Raw genomic sequence first — 17,837 nt, forward strand, 5'->3', positions numbered from 1 at the left:
GTATGTTTTCTTTCAGGATTGGAGACAGTGAGGAGGAATGGCAAAATTGGGAGAACAGGGATTCAAGAAAAAAAAATGTGCTCCTTTACTATATATCAAAAAACATCAAATAAAAGAAATAAAGGTTTGTATATTTATAATAATAAGCCTGCATTAAGGTTTAAAAATCAGCTTGAGGGATCCCTGGGTGGCGCAGCGGTTTAGCGCCTGCCTTTGGCCCAGGGCACGATCCTGGAGACCCGGGATCGAATCCCACGTCGGGCTCCCGGTGCATGGAGCCTGCTTCTCCCCCTGCCTATGTCTCTGCCTCTCTCTCTGTCTCTCTCTCTGTGACTATCATAAATAAAAAAATTAAAAAAAAAAATTTAAAAATCAGCTTGACCTTTAAAATTTAGTTTGAATTGTGATTTTGCACTATATATTCTTAACATATAGCTTCAACTATTACTGTTTTTAACTGACAATCCCAGACCCAAATACTCTTTTTTTCTTTTTTTTTTTTTTAATTTTTATTTATTTATTTATGATAGTCACAGAGAGAGAGAGAGAGAGAGGCAGAGACACAGGCAGAGGGAGAAGCAGGCTCCATGCACCGGGAGCCCGATGTGGGATTCGATCTCGGGTCTCCGGGATCGCGCCCTGGGCCAAAGGCAGGCGCCAAACCGCTGCGCCACCCAGGGATCCCGGACCCAAATACTCTTAAAGAAAGCAATTACCATATCTAAAATACAACTTTGGTCTATGAAAATTGAACAAAATGGACAATTAAAGACTCTAATAAATCATACCAACATAAGATTCATTCATTTCCACTCTTTTTTTTTTAAGATTTTATTTATTTATTCGTGAGAATACGGGGGTGGGGGGGGGCAGAGACACAGGCAGAGGGAGAAGCAGGATCCATGCAGGGAGCCTGACGTGGGACTTGATCCCAGGTCTACAGGATCACGCCCTGGGCTGAAGGCAGGCGCTAAACCACTGAGCCATCCAGGGATCCCTTGTCTTTTTTTGATGCATTTTTTTTTTCTCAATTCCTTCCTAATTTAAATAAAGCTTCCTCTTTTCTCTTGCCAGGGCATCCATAATAGTGCTTCACAACTATCAATGATGCAAAAATTTAAAAACTTTCTTCACGGAAATATTAAGTGTCACCTTATCTACCCTGAAATGGTATAAGAAAAAGCAAACAGGTTGGGCCATACAAGCAGCTACGTCCTTACTCTCAATACTACTACTACTGCCATTAACTGGAATTAATAATAAAATTTATAGATGTAGCTCTAGACAGAGAATCTCCTTTGTAAAAGTAAAGCTTATAAAAATAAAGCCATCAAAAAAAAAAAAAAAAAAACAGAAACAAGAACAAAGCACACCTTTAAAAATTTTAAAAAACTGGGTGCCTGGATGGCTCAGTTGGTTACGCGTCTGCCTTCAGCTCAGGTTATGATCCCAGGGTCCTGGCATTGAGCCCACACTGGGCTCCTTGCTCAGCTTCTCCCTCTCCCTCTGCTCCTCTCTGCTCATGTTTTCTCTCTTTCTCTCTCTCTCAAATAAATTTTTTTTCATTTTAACAAAAATACCCTAGTAACTTCTTTTACAAGTAAGATTTCTACCCCATTTTTTTCAACACTTATCACACATAAATCTTAAAGTTATACATGAATATTCTGTGTGTAAGAAAAAGAGAATGAGTCATTTCTCAACTTGTCTGATAAAGAGGCACCATAAGATAGCAACTTTTCTGTGTCACCCAGTTCAGCTTTATATATTAATTTTCTCTCATGGAAAGCTTAAATGCCAGACACATTTTTAAAACGGACAACACAATTGATCTTTCATCACTACAATCTTCTGAAATAGAGTTGATTGATGATTCTTAGGAACAACAAAAAAAACTTAAATGTCCTGGTTTTCTCAAATTCTAATGTGTCCCTAGTGATTACTAAGTAAATGGTTAATATGCTGAACATGCTTATTCTACTTATTTTTCAAAATTCACAATCTAGAACTAAAAGACAAAACAGCTATGTTTCGTGCCAATAAAATTAGTAACTGTAGATCACTAGCCTGTAAAGTGTCTATAAATGGAGGTATAACCTTTGCAAATTCTTAAAATACAGAAGTAAAATTTCAGCCCAAACAAGGAATAAAAAGGTATGCATATGGATGTGTTTGAAGAGTGTTTGATGCTCAGAGGAAGAACTACAAATGTAATTCATAACAAGACTTGAAGACAAGAGACTTCAGTGAAACTTCACTTGGAATAGTAGAAACTTTCTTTGTACAATATTACAAAAATGACCAGCAAGGTACTTTGAGACTGCTGAATCTTATTTGTAATATTTCTTTATTATGAAGTGTATGTTTTGAAAAAATTTGCACTAAAAGAGTGACACAAATTATCTCTAGGCTTTTGGAAACCTAGTGAGTGAATTTTTTGAGCTTTCCAAAATAAATTTTTTAAAGTATCAGATATCTTTTTAGAAGCAACTAGCACATCTTACATTGAATACATTCAGAGTTCATTTCACAAAGTATTTCCTGACCATAATAGTTTAATAAGCACATACCTTTGTCTTCAACTTGAGAGTAATGAGATGCTTTCTACCAGAAGCATCTTCAGCTTTTAACTTGATAGTACTGAGACAAGTATCCACGTATACAAGTCTGGTGAGTAGAAGGAAATAAAAAATGATCAAACTAAGGAGGACAAAGGTGGGGGGAGGGGAGGTTCGAGGATGGTAGGATTCAAAATGAAAATATTTGCTGTATTCCTATGAATCCATTATAAAAATTAATCAGAGGAATTTCTGCATGCCAGCCCTTTATACAGCTATAGATTTACTGCCGTTAATACACCAGCCTGGTGCTTAATGCTGTCATAGATCTCTGGATTATTTACAATGTGTGTCAAGGCTCATGCTGTGGTCAGTGAGCACTATGTTTCGGTTTTCCATCACTGGAACCTTTGGCACACACAGCATGTTGCTGTCAGCCTCTACTTATGTACACATTAAACTTCCTGTCAAACTCTTTGATCCATTTCTGTAGTTTCATACAATATGAGACTTTTATACTTCCTTTATTTGTTTTTCTCTTCAATGAACCTCTCCTTTATTATCAATAATGTTAGTGTACAAAAATCTGGCTGATATTAGTTCATCTACTCAATTGATCCTCCATGGAAAATGTTATATAAGCACAGGTACAGTCTAATCTGCTAACAATAAATTTTCTTTCTATGCAATATATAGCTTCTGACATTTAACCTAGACACATATTCAAGATGAATAATATTTTAAACCTACAGCACAGCACAACTGTTTTTGGCTTTAAGTTGCTCTAAATGCATGAATTTTCTACAACGGAAACCAATACCCTTTGAAATACATCATTCTGTAAAAATACAGTCCCTTGAGTAGCATAAGCTACTGCCAAAAAGGTTCAAATTTAGCAGTATATTTACTAGTGAACTGGGCATGTGGATATTTTTTGACATTTTTACAATACTATTCTCTTGTAAAGATAAAAAGTAGCCTAAGAGTATTGCACAACTTATCACCCAGACTGATGGTGAGATCCATTAGAGTTCAGAACTAACATTAGCCTCCTAACCCAGGAAACATTTCTTTTAACATCACTATATGCCATTTAGTCACTGGCCAGATATAATGGTAAAATGGGTCAATTTCAAGAAATGCTGGGCAATAGCTATGGAACCATGGTTGTAATGAAAAATAGATCTAAATCTGAAGAAGATATATATCTTCAAGAGGAGAATAAAAAGTAAAACAAAATAATCTTTATCAACAGAAGAAATTTGTATCATAAACTATGAAAAGCCTAGGGTCTTAGAAAACAAATGAAAGTAAAACTATTCTAGAAAAACATATTTACATTAAAATATCAATGACTTTATATATATATAATCATTATTTTCCTATAGCTATGTCTATAAATATCTCGGATCCTCCCTCCAAAAATTTAGCACATGAGACTTCATCACATGTTTCATCAATAGGACTCTAAGGTTTAGATATATGGACATCAGACTCTGAATACATTGACAGTTCAGATTCAAGATGTTGAGACGAGCACATGCATTTCCTTCATTCACCAAACAAAAGCAAAGGAATTTTTTAAAATTATAAATAAACTCTCAGTTAACCAAAAGAACAAGAAGTACTAAGCATCAACAAAGAAATTTCCAACAGATATTATAAAAATGAAAAGTGGCTAGAAAAGCACTGGCTGGTAAAACAAATTAGAAGAAAGAAGGCTCCAGAAAGGAGATAGTAGGCAAAAAAGAAAAGTCTGTAGAATATGTAGACTAGAGGGTATGACTTATATACAAGACAAAATTACAAAAATATTTTTTAAAAATACAAGAAGCCAAAGGGATAAAGGAATTTTAAACCAAGTTATAAACAATAAAGCTATGACGAAAACTAATTGCTCTACCATTAGCTTTTCAGTGAAAAGTATTTATGTAGTCATTACAAATTTAACTGCTTACTAATTACAATTTTTAGAATCCAGCAATAGACAAAAACTAAGACTTAATTATAGCTACAGAAACTAATGTAAATATATTTGACCACAGCATTTTAAAAAGTAGAGATGACAAAAATTGAGAGGCAGAAGGGAAAAGATGTGAGGAAGATTAGGAACACTAAAATTTCTAATTGCTAATGAGAGTAAGAGATAACATCTTTAATTGAAGAAACATGAAAAAAGTTTAAGAAATTTTAAAGCTAATAGAGTAATAGTGAAGAAGGGAAAGAAAAGGTAGTATATGAGCCAAATCCTTTTTTATTACAGTAGTTAATCAGTTTGGAATTTCTAATACTGATAAGTTATATTGAAAAAGGCATATTATTTAGAAACATGAAAGCTGTAAACATGAACATCTTAGAGTATCTGCTTTAAAGAGTCAGAGCAGGAATACAAAATGGTGTGAAAAAAATTGCTCTTCATTGTAAGACTTAAATAGTTTACAATCATGATAAATATACACACAGAAAGTAAGAGGGGATTGTGAGAAAGAAGAGACAATCAAATCACCAACTAGTACTTTTCATAATTTACACTGCTGCTCAGCATCAAATATTAGAAATTACTGAACATCTATAAACTAAGATATAAATATAAATAATAGTTCTAGTCTTTATGCAATCACACAAAAAATCGTCACCTTCCCACATAGTTTAAGACAAAGATAACACTTTAGAGATCAACAGTGGCATTGCTCAAAATATGTTAATTTTGTTGAACTTTAAGACGTAATTCAAAAAAGTGGCAAAAGATGTTTAAGATTATCGGTTAATCTCAGCATAGTCATTTAAAATTAAACATTTTACCCATATTGATTCCCTGTCTACTTTGTATAAGGAACAAGAAGAAACCTTATTGTAATTATTAATACCTTGAGTAGATCATGTACATGTGACCTAGATTGCCAAATGTCCTCTGCTGCCTATTCTCACCTCCTTCCTTTTGAGAATAGGATTCCTGCCTCCAAACCAAATTTTAGCAGTTTACATTCCACTCAGCTAATAACCCTTCTTCTAGCTGTCCTTGGATATCAGCATATTACTAAATCTTGGTCAATGAACTGTAAGCAGTAGGGATATATGAATCTCTTGAATCATTTATAACAAAACTGTGCCTTCTCCCCATGCCCCTTCTCCTTCTCCCTACCTACAGACTAGAACCTAGGCCAATATGAGCCAGCAAAGACCAAGCAGACAAGCACAACACTCTTAGAGCAGCTGACCAACAGAACTCTCTATGATAGAGGGGTCTCTACCTGCGCTGTCCAAAATAGTAACCACAGCCATGTGTGGCTGTGTCTTTATTTCTTGTATCTTCTGTACATTAATCTATTCTGCCTTTCATGACTAAATTAATCTTCCTACGTCCTCTTTTTTCTTTTTTTTTAAGATTTATTTATTTGAGAGTCCCAAACGAACTCCCCATTGAGCATGCAGCCCAAGGCAGGGCTTGATCTCAAGACCCTGAGATCACATGGGCCAAAACCAAGAGTCAGGTGCTTAACCAATTGTGCCACCCTGCATCCCAATCTTCCTAAGTTGTTTTTAAATCATATCAACCCCTTCCTCAAAAATAGCCAATGAGTCCCCATCACTTGCATATATAGAATCCTTAGTCTCATGGTTAAGATCTTTCAGTCTGACCCTGGTATTAATTCTTATGTGAGCAAGTGATCTACTCTTAAGTCCAAAGAGGAGTTAGTTACACATTTCCATCACTACAAACTTAACTTCCACTATTACCTCCTTTTTAAGGCTCTCTACATTCCTTTGAAGCTTATCCCAATACCTACCTCCTCTAAGAACCTTCCTAAATCATCTGTAGCCCAAAAGGACTTCATCTTTCAAGGGGAGCGGCGCAGCTCAGTTGGTCGAGCAGCCAACTCCTGGTTTTGGCTCAGGTCATGATCTCATGTATCATGAGATCAAGCCCCATCGAAGAGCCTGGAGTCTCCTTGAGAATTCTCTCCCCCATCCCCTTCCTATCCCCCCACCCCCATCTGCCTCTCCCCCATCCCACTTGCAGATATATGCACACTCTCTGTCTAAAATAAATAAATAAGTCTTCAAAGGGACCTCACCATTCTCAAAACTGTCAGTTTTAGGTAAATTTTTGCTTCCCAAATAAGCTTTTATTATAAAGAATATGAAAAGTTTAAACTTCTATACATATATTAATGCTATATGTGCTTGTTATATGACCATGGAGAAGCGGCTATCCCAATGGTTCATATTTATTGATTCATATGCAACTTTTAAACTGAATGCAAATTGTTTAAATTACATACTATAAACATATTACCAATGTAGAAAAAACATAATTTTTTCACTATTAGGTAATTCGCACTTATTCAGTGATTTGAATATATATGAGGAAAAAGCACTCTATGATAAAGGTAATTTAGAATGAAAATCATACTTATTAACATCTATGTTCTTATGCATTATGGAATGAAAATTATCATTACTAGTTATAATTAAATCGTAACACTCATTAAGAGCTGTAAAACTCATATATAGTCTGACATTTTTAGGTGAACTAGTGACTCAACTTTATACCTACTTTGCAGAAGGCATTATTTGAATCAAATAACATGTGTTTCTTTTTAACCCTTATTATTAAGTATTAGTTTCATTTGAAAAATAAAGAAACTGTGGCTCAGAGGGGTTACATTACTTGCCTAAGGTCACACAGCTGATAAGCCAGAATTAAAGCTCTTGGCTGGTTACTGGAATTAATTTCATCTTAACAAGTATCTCCATTTCTTCCAATATGGCATACAGATCTTTGATATGCATTAAAAATTATAGAACATACTACCAATTAATAAGCCCATTATAAGGTACTTATCCATTATAAGGTACTTAATTAAATATCCAACGCAATATATGTCTACAATCTTTCGACAGCACAACAAATTTAATAAAACTCCGCTCTTTCCCTAGACATATTTAAAAGGCCTAATAGTTGAATTCTACTTACTCTAATTGATAAACATGCTGTCTTATAAAAGAATAAAACCATCAGATCACACTCCCCCTGTTAGAACAATTTAATCTCTGAATTACCTATGGCTATGTGATTACTAAAATAAACAGAAGGTATTTAAGATGACTATGCATTTCTTCCAAATTGAGACAATTTTGAAACTGAAAGGTCCAGGATAAAAGGCATAAATTAGGATTATCCTAGGTAAAGTGGGATGTAGATGAATCTACTTATAAAGTATTCAGTGCTCTCAACTCCAGGACATTCTTAATGTCCTTAACATCTTAACAGAAAATCCTGTTAAACCCCAAGGATGCTAATTCTTATCCTTTTAATGAGTCATTCTGCAAAACAACACCAGTAGAAGTGAAGAGAAACCCAGCAAGACAACTTTTTGCATCACTCTACCTTTGTGAACTGTGTAACTCCCAAAATCACAACTCGTCTTACCATCATCTTTTTACCCTCCAGACAGCTAGCTGTTTTTATACAAGTTGAAACAAGTACAGAAATTACACCAATAGCAATCAAACTTAAGGTCAGTTACTAATCCTCAATGTCATTTCTATTTAAAAAAATGTATGTGAATAAAGAAAAAAGATCTCAATCATATTCTAGATACTCTATTTTTTCCTAATTTTTTGTAATGCCTCATCCTATAGAATTGATTAGATATGTCAGATATGTAATTTAAAAACATAGCAAGGTCTTCATTACCTTAAAAAAAGATTTTTCATTATCAGATTTTACCCATGCAATAGTAAATCTACAAAAATATGAATTTAGGTATGAGGAAAATATAGACATACTGACATGGCCTACTAATCATTAAGATTCTGACAATCCATTCAAATCGATTTGTCATGCAAATCACTGTCTGTGTCATTTTAAGAGATATTTTAAATTAAGCTGGCCAGTTGCTCAGGCAGGGGCTCAAAAGGTAGCAATTCTAGTACGCAGACAGCACAATTCAAGTCTTGGTGTTAGCTCTAAAACCCAATACCAACACGACCTAATTTAATAAATAAATCACAAAAATAAAATTGATAGATTTTCTTACTCCAGAAAGCATTGAATAAATACTGACAAAATCTTATTCTCTGGCTTCTGACAATCCATGCAAACAACTTCTCTTCTGCTAACACAGTCCTCAATTGTAAGGACTAATGAAACAAATGACTCAGTAACAGCAGCTATATTCTAATTCAATCATGCATACTCGTCACTATAATTAAACTTTGATCTTTTCACAAATCTAAGCAACAGATTTCAAAACTCTCTCTCAGGATGGGTTAATTTTGCATATGGCCAATTTTATCCATGATGAGATAGTCACACAGGGAGGGTGAAACTAATAAAAACTATCTCCAAGTATTTGAAGGAACTTTATTGAAGACTCCATATCAGAGCTTCCCCACAGCACAATTCCAGGCAGCATAATTCACACAGAATCCCTGAGGACTGTTATATAGCCAGTGTTGGCTACCATTTTATATATAAAGTTGAACATAAAAATATGTATCTTGAAATTTATTCTGAGAAGTAACTAAGAATATATAAAGTGGCTATAGCAGTCAGTGGCATATAGCAGAAACTTCGTAAGTGGAAGTTCCTGTGTATAATAATCTTAGTTTAAGGAAGAGATAAACATTCAGTGATCAGTGCTATGATAGAGGCATTCATAATCTTCCTTTTGGCTTCCCTTTTGGCTATTCTCCAAGCTAGATATTTGTTCCTTTTTCTCTCACATCAGAACAATGTGTCCAACGCAAAACTCAATACTTTCTATTTGTCCCTAAAAAAATGCTTATTCCATAAAGTATTTTAATACTTGCACTATTTCGCTTATACCTTTGTTGCTAACAGCTCCCAAGAAATCCTATAATTATCTTCTGTAGTACTTATCACAGTTAGAATTAAGTACTACTGTGATCATCTACTTAAATTCTGACTCTCCCACTATCTAGTTCTCACCTCTAAGTTCCTTGAGGAATTTTAAGTCTTAACTATGTATATCCACTGCCTTACATTATAGGCATTCAATATGTGGGGGAGAAAACGAATGATTCACAAATCTCATGTTTGTATTCTCAATGCTTCAACTACTTTCATTACTGGAATTCTTCCAAATATGTCACAACCACACAGAAAAGAGTTTGCCTTCCCAAGTCTGTCCTACAATCCTAAATCCTCTAAACACTAAGATCTTAACATTTAAGCATCTGAAAATAAGTTATGATTTTTCTCTATCACCTTAAATCCAAAGACCAAGCAGGTCCATGATGTCGGTGCCTCAAGACAAATCTTCATACTTTCAGCCAAACTGCTCAATTCGTTATTTGTCTTCTGTCTCCCCTCTTCTTGTCATGCTAAATTTTATTTAAAAGTTCTATCTTACCCAATCCTATTTAGGAATGGCGACTTATCAAAAAACGCCTAATCACATGAATAAACATTAACCAATCCTCAATAACACAAGAATAGTACATTTAAAGTTATATATAACACCCATTTCTGGCTAAATTAGACTAGCTCGCTACAAACCTACACTTTCACTGAGAAGTACTAGAGTAGCCTGATGCAAAGGGAAAAAAAAAAAAAAAAAAAAAGCCTGAAGGCATCAAAGAATTACTAAGGCAACCAAGACCTAAAGAACCAAGGTCCTGAAAAAGGGGAACAGAGGAGAGACAAGCCAGTACTAATAGAAGCCATTTTTCTCTCAGCTTATTTACCAATTTATTTACCAATTCTGGTCACAGGGCAAGAGAAGAAGGATTTGGGCAAAGGGCACAGATAGAGAGCTGCTATTAAGTGGCAAACCAAAATGAACAAACAGACAAAAAGCAGAGCAGCATTTCTTTGAGGCTAGGGAAATAAAAATAACAGACTTTTAAAGGGCCAAAATCTAGTAGAAACATAGGGCCAGAGACCTTGTTCTAATATTCAGGCAATTTTCCATCAAAACTTTTGATAAATCCTTGAACTGCAAGTGATGAGGATAAAAAACTAAGCAGAAAGCCAATAAAAGCCAACGAATATTCAGAGATTTCATAATACTGAGGAGAAACTAATTAAGATTTAGAACCCACCACCAGGAAAAGCCCCAGTGAATATCCCCAAACTTTCAGTGGGAACCCCTGGAAGGCTACCCCTAAAAGCAAAACAAACAAGAGGCAGATGAAGCATTATCAAAAATGGACCCCTGACTCCAACTGAGAGGTAAACTGGCCTTGTGAAGAGACACACGTAAGAGTTTAGGATCTACCAAGGGAGAAATTCCAATGAACACACCTAGCTCTTGTGTAAAAGTTCTAAAGGGTTATAACTTAGGAAAGGGAGGGGAGCAATCATTAGTACACGGAGTCTTACAAAAACTATAGCCCAACCTGAACCAGTTCAATCTTTAATAGGATTATAGCAACCTGTCCCTACTCCATTTTTTTAAAAAGATTTTATTTATTCATGAGAGACACAGAGAGAGAGAGGCAGAGACATAGGCAGAGGGAGAAGCAGGCTCCATGTAGAGAGCCTGATGTGGGACTGGATCCTGGGATTCCAGGATCACGCCCTGGGAGGAAGGCAGACACTCAATCGCTGAGCCACTCAGGTGCCCCTCCTACTCTATTTCTTAACAAAGGAAAAAGTAAACCCTTTGTAAAAGAAAATATCACCTAGAACCTCTAAACTTTTTTATACACAATTTCTAGCTGAAAGATCATTAGGCACAGCACTGCAGCCTTAATGAATAAGGGCATATACTAAAGAACAGACAGCAAGAGACAGTGAGGAAAGGTGCATTAACGAAATACCTGGAAATTAGGTCAGTTTCCTCTTTTCTCCCCTTTTATCAGTTTTTCAGGTTTTCTGTCTTTTGGGCTCCTTTTTTTTTTTTTTTTTTTTTTTTTTAAAGAAAGAATAGTCATCTTGTAGAGCAGAGACCAGGAGAGTTCAGGTTTTACATTTTTGTTGTTACAGAGTATTCAATTTTCGATTGATTCAATTGTGAAAATAAAAACTCTTTACTCCTTACTATTAAAAAGTAGTAGACTCACATGAAAAGATGCTCAACATCACTCACTACCAAGGAAATACAAATCAAAACTACAATGAGCTATCACCTCACACTCTCAGAATAGCTAAAATCAACAACACAAGAAACAGCAGGTGTTGGCAAGAATATGGAGAAAGGGGAGTCCTCTCACACTGTTGGTGGGAATGCAAGCTGGTACAGCCACTCTGGAAAACAGTGTAGAGGTTCCTCAAAAAGTTAAAAATAGAGCTACCCTACGACCCAGCAATTATACTAAGTCTTTACCCAAAGAATACAAAAATACCAATTCAAAGGGATTTGGTGCACTCCAAGGATTATAGCAGGATTACCTACAATAGCCAAATTATGGAAAAAGCCCAAGTGTCCATCAACTGATGAATGGATAAGGAAGATATGGTACATATATAGAATGGAATACTATAGGCTTAGAAAATCTTGCCATTTGCAATGATATAGATGAGCGAGAGAGTATTATGCTAAGTGAAATAAGAGAGAAAAACAAATACTGTACAATTTCACTCAAATGTGGAATTTAAGAAACAAACAAATAAGCAAAGGGTTAAAAAAGAGAGAGGCAAACCAAGAAAGAGACTCTTAACTATAGAGAACAAACTGATGGTTACTGGAGGGGTGGAGGTGGGATTAGGTTAAATAGGTAATGGGAATCAAGGAGTACACTTGCTATGATGAGCACACAGTAGTCTATGAAAGTACTAAATCATTATTGTATACTTGAAACTAATATTATACTGTATACTAAATGGAATTCATTTTTTAAAAAAAGATTTGATAGAGAATGTGCACCTGTACATGCATGGGGATGGGGGAGTGGCAGGAGAGAGGGAGAGATAATCTTACACAGATGATCTTAACCCTTCAAAGGGTTCAATCTCAGGACCCTGAGATCACAACCTGAGCCAAATCCAAAAGTCAGACCCTTAACTGACTGTGCCACCCAGGCACCCTTAACTAACTGGAATTTAAATAAAAACTTTTTTTAAAAAAAAGGTAGAAGCCTCTGGTATTTACCAATGTGGATTTAAAAAAACACAAAACTTCCTGCACACAGGTGTTCATAGCAGTTTTATTCATAATTGCCAAAACTTGGAAGTAACCAAGATGTCCTTCAGTAAGTAAATGAAAAAACTGGTACATTCAAACAATGGAACTATATACAGTGCTATAAACAAATGAGCTAACAAGCCATGGAAAGACTAAGAAGAAATTTAAACACACATTACTAAGTAAAAGAAGCCAATCTGAAAAGACTATATAATGTACGATTCCAACTATAGGACATTCTGGAAAATCCAAAAATGTGGACACAGTAAAAAGATCAGTGGCTGCCAGAGGTTAGGGGAGAGGAAGGGAGAGAAATACTTGGAACACAGAAGGTTTTTAGGGCTGTGAAACTATTCTGTAGAATGGCAGATACATGTCATTAAACATGTCTAAAACCATAAAATATGTATGACCAAGAGTAAACCCCAATGTAAACTATGGTTTGGGGGTAATAACAATGTATCAATACAATATAGATTCATCCACTGTAACAAATGTACTACCTCAGTGCGAGGGGGGTCGGGGGAAGGGAGGGTGGCAGAGTTGGATACTGATAATGGGGTAGTCTGCATACATATATAGGGGCAGAAAGTAAAAGAATCCCTATACCTTCTTCCTTTGAATTTTGCTGTGAACCTACAACTGTGAAAGGAGGAAGGAAGGAAGGCAGGCAGGCGGGCAGGCAGGCAGGCAATTTGGGGAAAAAAAAGAAAAGCACTGGGTATGCTAAGATCTAGGACTAGCTATATGACTGAAAACCAAAAAAAAATTAAAAACAGACTCCAGTGGATATAGATTATGGGAGTTAGTAGAAAAGTATTTTTAAACAACTATGAAAGAAAATACAGAAAAAGGTGGAAAACTTTTAAAAAGTTTTGAAATCTAGTACAGTTATACTAATATCTAACAAAGTATACAGTAAGGCAAAAAGTATTACCGGAGATAAAAAGAAACATTTAATGATAAAAGAAAAAAATCCACAGGAAGATACAGTGATTATAAATCCATACACACTCTCAAATTAAAAATGGAACTGCCATATGATCCAACAATTCCACTTCTGGGTATATATCCAAAGAAAACAAAATCACAACGTTGAAGAGGCATCTGCATCCCCAAGTTCATTGCAGCAATATTTACCATAGCCAAGACATGGAAGCAACCTAAATATTCACTAACAGATGAATGGAGAAAGAAAATCTGGCATATACACACACACACACACACACACACACACACACACACACACACACATACCCATCCACCAAATATACAATGAGATATTTAGCCATAACAAGGGACATGCTCCTATTGTGACAATATGGATAGACCTTGAGGGCATTACACTAAGTAAGACAAATAAGAGAAAGAAACACAATATGATCTCATTAATATGCAGAATAAAGAAAAAGAAATGAATTCACAGATACAGAGAACATATTGGTGGTTTCCAGAGGCAGAGGTGAAATGAGTGAAGGGGTCAAAAGCTACAGACTTCCAGTTATGTAATGTATACCATAATGACTATAATTAATAAAACTATATAACTGGAAGTTGCTGAAAGAGGAAATCTTGAAAGCTCACATCATAAGACAAAAAAGTGTGTAAGTATGTGTGATGATGGAGATTAGCTTGCCTTATGGTGATCATTTCATAATATATATATATATATATATATAGAATCACTATGTTGCACACTTGAAACTAGTATATGTCAATTATATCTCAAAGAAAATATTAAAAGAAATTCTTTAGTCAGGAAGAAAAAGATTCCAGACAGAAAGATAGAAATGCATGAAGTTATTAATTAGAGGGGTGCCGGGGTGGCTCAGTTATCTGCCTTTGGCTCAGCTCATGATCCCAGGGTCCTGCTTCTCTCTCTCCTTCTGCCCCTCCCCACTTATGTGCATGTACACTCTCTCTCAAATATATAAAATCTTTTAAAAAATAAAAGAACACTGGGAGAAATTTATACATATATATATATACACACAGAAATATTTATATATAATTTCATATATACACAAATTATATACAAATTCTTCTTGCCAATTCTAATATAGGATAAAATGCATGATAACAATAACACGACAGGTACAGGTTAAAAAATACATTAAGGAGTTTTAGATCCTCCCTTTATAAGAAAATTGGTAAAAGTACAAATATATATTTTACTATACATATGTTGTAATTCTAAGAGAATTCTAATTCCAAGGTAATTCTAAGAGAATGTATATAACAACTTAATTCTTGATTAATTCAAATAAGGGCAGATAAAGAGGAAAAAAAAAAACAAACACAAAACCCGTAAGAAAAACAGTAAACATACAGCATGATATCAGTGAAAATGGCAGTAAATACATGGAGTCATGTCAGTAAAAATGGCAGTCAGAAGTTCCTAAAGGTCTCCCTTCCATAATAGTCGCAAGAACATCAGGAAAAAAAAGTATTTGAAGTAATGGATATGTTAATGAGTTATGGGACTCCTTCCACAATGTACATGTGTAAATCAAATCATCACATTGCACATGTTAAAAATATTATAATCTTATTTATCAATTATACCTCAATAAAACTAAATAACATGTTTATGTTCAGTAAAAATGTGGTAACATCTTACTGCATAAATAAAAGTTATCTTTTTCCAAATTACATTTAGTATTTTACCTTGCAGATCACTTAATGATGATATCCCTTTAATTCATACCCACAATAAATGTTACTATAATTAAGTTCTAATTATAATGAAACACTGACTAAAAACAGGTATAAAATAAACTGCTAAAACTGCAAATAAATTGAAATGTGGAAAGAAAAAAAGACATTTCTGAAACATTTTAAAATAGACATACTTATCCCAACCAAGAGTTCCTATTTCTTCCATAAGGCTTGAGTAGAACTGGGGAGGAGGAGGTGGTGCATACAGCTCTTGTTTATTCTTTAAAGCAACTTCCTGTTTAAAAGAAAACAAACTTGATCTGCTGTGGAATGCTAGATAGTAAATTGCTACTATCTGATTACAAAACAACTTCATAATCTCCTTTGTGCCTCACTAAAAGTGTCCATTATTTTTATAGAAATTCCATCTGAATCATTCCCCTTCTTATATAAAGACAAAAAAGTTAAAGGACTGTATTGAAAATTATTATATGAAAATGCCAATTATTATACCATTAAAACTTCAGATTTTAGTATTTTCCTAGACTATTATGCCTATCAGAGATGACAAGAGTCTAAAAATATCTTCAAAGCTTTATGAATATTTTTCTGTTCCTGTGGAAAAACTTTGATATAAAGAAACATATATCTTTAAGAAAAGCCTGAACTCTTAAGTACATTGTTTAGACAGATCTATATGTATACAGTTATGAATCACACTTTTATAAGTAAAACCCCTTTATTACCACAGTAAATACTCATCTGCTACTTTCTTTCACTGGCTTACATTCTGTATTACTCCCAGACCAGGTTAAGTGTTTTTTCATCTATGTGGCTAGATCACAGTTCCTTTTCCTGCAAGACCCACCTATATCTTCAAGATGGTTTATGTACCCTGCCCCCTACTCCAAAAAAAACCCCTAACATTTTTTTTTTTTTTTTTTTTACAAGCAATACAAACATCACTAGAATTGCTGAGGCTGAGTATTACCAATTACTTCAAAGGTGCTAACCTAGACAAATACCTTATTTGGAAAGTAAAAATAAATGTATCTGCAAATTACACATGTTCATATGGACTGTTTTATCAAAAGAGATAAAAAAATAAAGAAATAAAAAAGTCAAACACAGTAAATAGTAAAACCAGATGAGAACAAGTATAAAAATTATAAATATTAACTGTAGCCCTAAAAAGAGGTGTAAGTTCTATTTCTTTAAGCATATTTTTAATATATTAGTCCTTACACTTTTTAATTTTAAAACAAGAATAGGATACTATTAAATTTAGGTAATACTAGAAAGAATAGATTTTACAAAACAGTATTTCAAAATCAAGACTATTAACTGAAACTACCTTCTAAATCTGCTTAGGATAAAAACAACTATGAAAGCAGGTTTCTAAGGCCCAAAATGTCAATTTGGATTTAATTAGAAGGTAAGTTCCTAAAAGACAAGGAGTATACTGCTTTTTAAATAAAACTAAATACCTAATGCTATCTGTAATTTGCCATATGGTCCAGAAAAATAAATTTTTACTATTAAGATTATCCTGTTATTAAAAAATAAGTCAGTATAGTTCCTATACTTATATATAAAACAGCTTCAGGAATTCTTTTGAACTTTTTGTAAATCCAGAAATATTAAATACTCCTATCCACATACACGGAATGTAAAAATAAATTTGAATAACAATAAAGTCTTTTAATTCTAGCTTTATGAACTTTGTAAACTCTACCTTCTACCTTGGGTCAGACAAGTTACTCCTATTCCAAAGCCATAGCAGGAAAAAAGGCAAAGGCAAAGAATCAAAGCATTCTTTGTGGAGAAAGGGCAAGATACATAGTAGATAGAACAAAGGTTTTAAAGTTTTACAAAGGTTCTAAGTCCTAATTTTATCATTTCCTAGTTTTAACACCTTAGCTATGCAGTGACTAAGCCCTAAATAGGAGTTTCAAAAAAACCTGACCCGGGACGCCTGGGTGGCTCAGTGGTTTAGCACCTGCCTTCAGCCCAGGGCGTGATCCTGGAGTCCCTGGATCGATTCCCACATCGGGCTCCCTGCATGGAACCTGCTTCTCCCTTTGCCTATGTCACTGCCTCTCTCTCTCTGTGTCTCTCATGAATAAATAAAATCTTAAAAACAAACAAACAAAAACACATCAGAGTTCTCTTAAAATACAGGTAATTGTGGGGCGCCTGGGTGGTTCAGTCAGTTAAGCATTCGTCTCTTGATTTCAGCTCAGGTCATGCTCGCAGGGTCCTGGGATCAAGCCACCATGCATTGGGCTTTGCTCTCAGCTTGGAGTCTGCTTGTGATTCTCTCTCTTTCCCTCTCCCTCAGCCCCTCTCCTTGCTCGCATATGCATGTCCTCTCAAATAAATAAATCTTCAAAAATAAATAAATAAGTAAATAAAATACAGGTAATTGTTCATTTATCAAATATATACTGAACTCTTACTATATGCCTAGTAATTACTAAGAAACTGTGAAGATTTACCAAATTTCCTGAAAAGGTTCAAAAAC

The 17,837-nt window shown here is 34.6% G+C and overlaps 1 protein-coding gene across 6 annotated transcripts in view; it reads right to left on the reverse strand.

Moving 5' to 3' along the window:
* FANCL (FA complementation group L) overlaps nucleotides 1–17,837 on the reverse strand; it is a 116,179-nt gene that overhangs the window by 69,082 nt on the left and 29,260 nt on the right. For all 6 annotated transcript variants that reach the window (XM_038551321.1, XM_038551322.1, XM_038551320.1 and 3 more), the window contains 2 exons: nucleotides 15,508–15,608; nucleotides 2,571–2,667 (listed from right to left, as the gene is read on the reverse strand). In XM_038551321.1, the coding sequence (XP_038407249.1) occupies nucleotides 2,571–2,667; nucleotides 15,508–15,608 (198 nt within the window). The remainder of the gene's footprint in view (nucleotides 1–2,570; nucleotides 2,668–15,507; nucleotides 15,609–17,837) is intronic.

The sequence above is a fragment of the Canis lupus genome, chromosome 10 (assembly GCF_011100685.1).
Source record: "Canis lupus familiaris isolate Mischka breed German Shepherd chromosome 10, alternate assembly UU_Cfam_GSD_1.0, whole genome shotgun sequence".
NCBI lineage: Eukaryota > Metazoa > Chordata > Mammalia > Carnivora > Canidae > Canis > Canis lupus.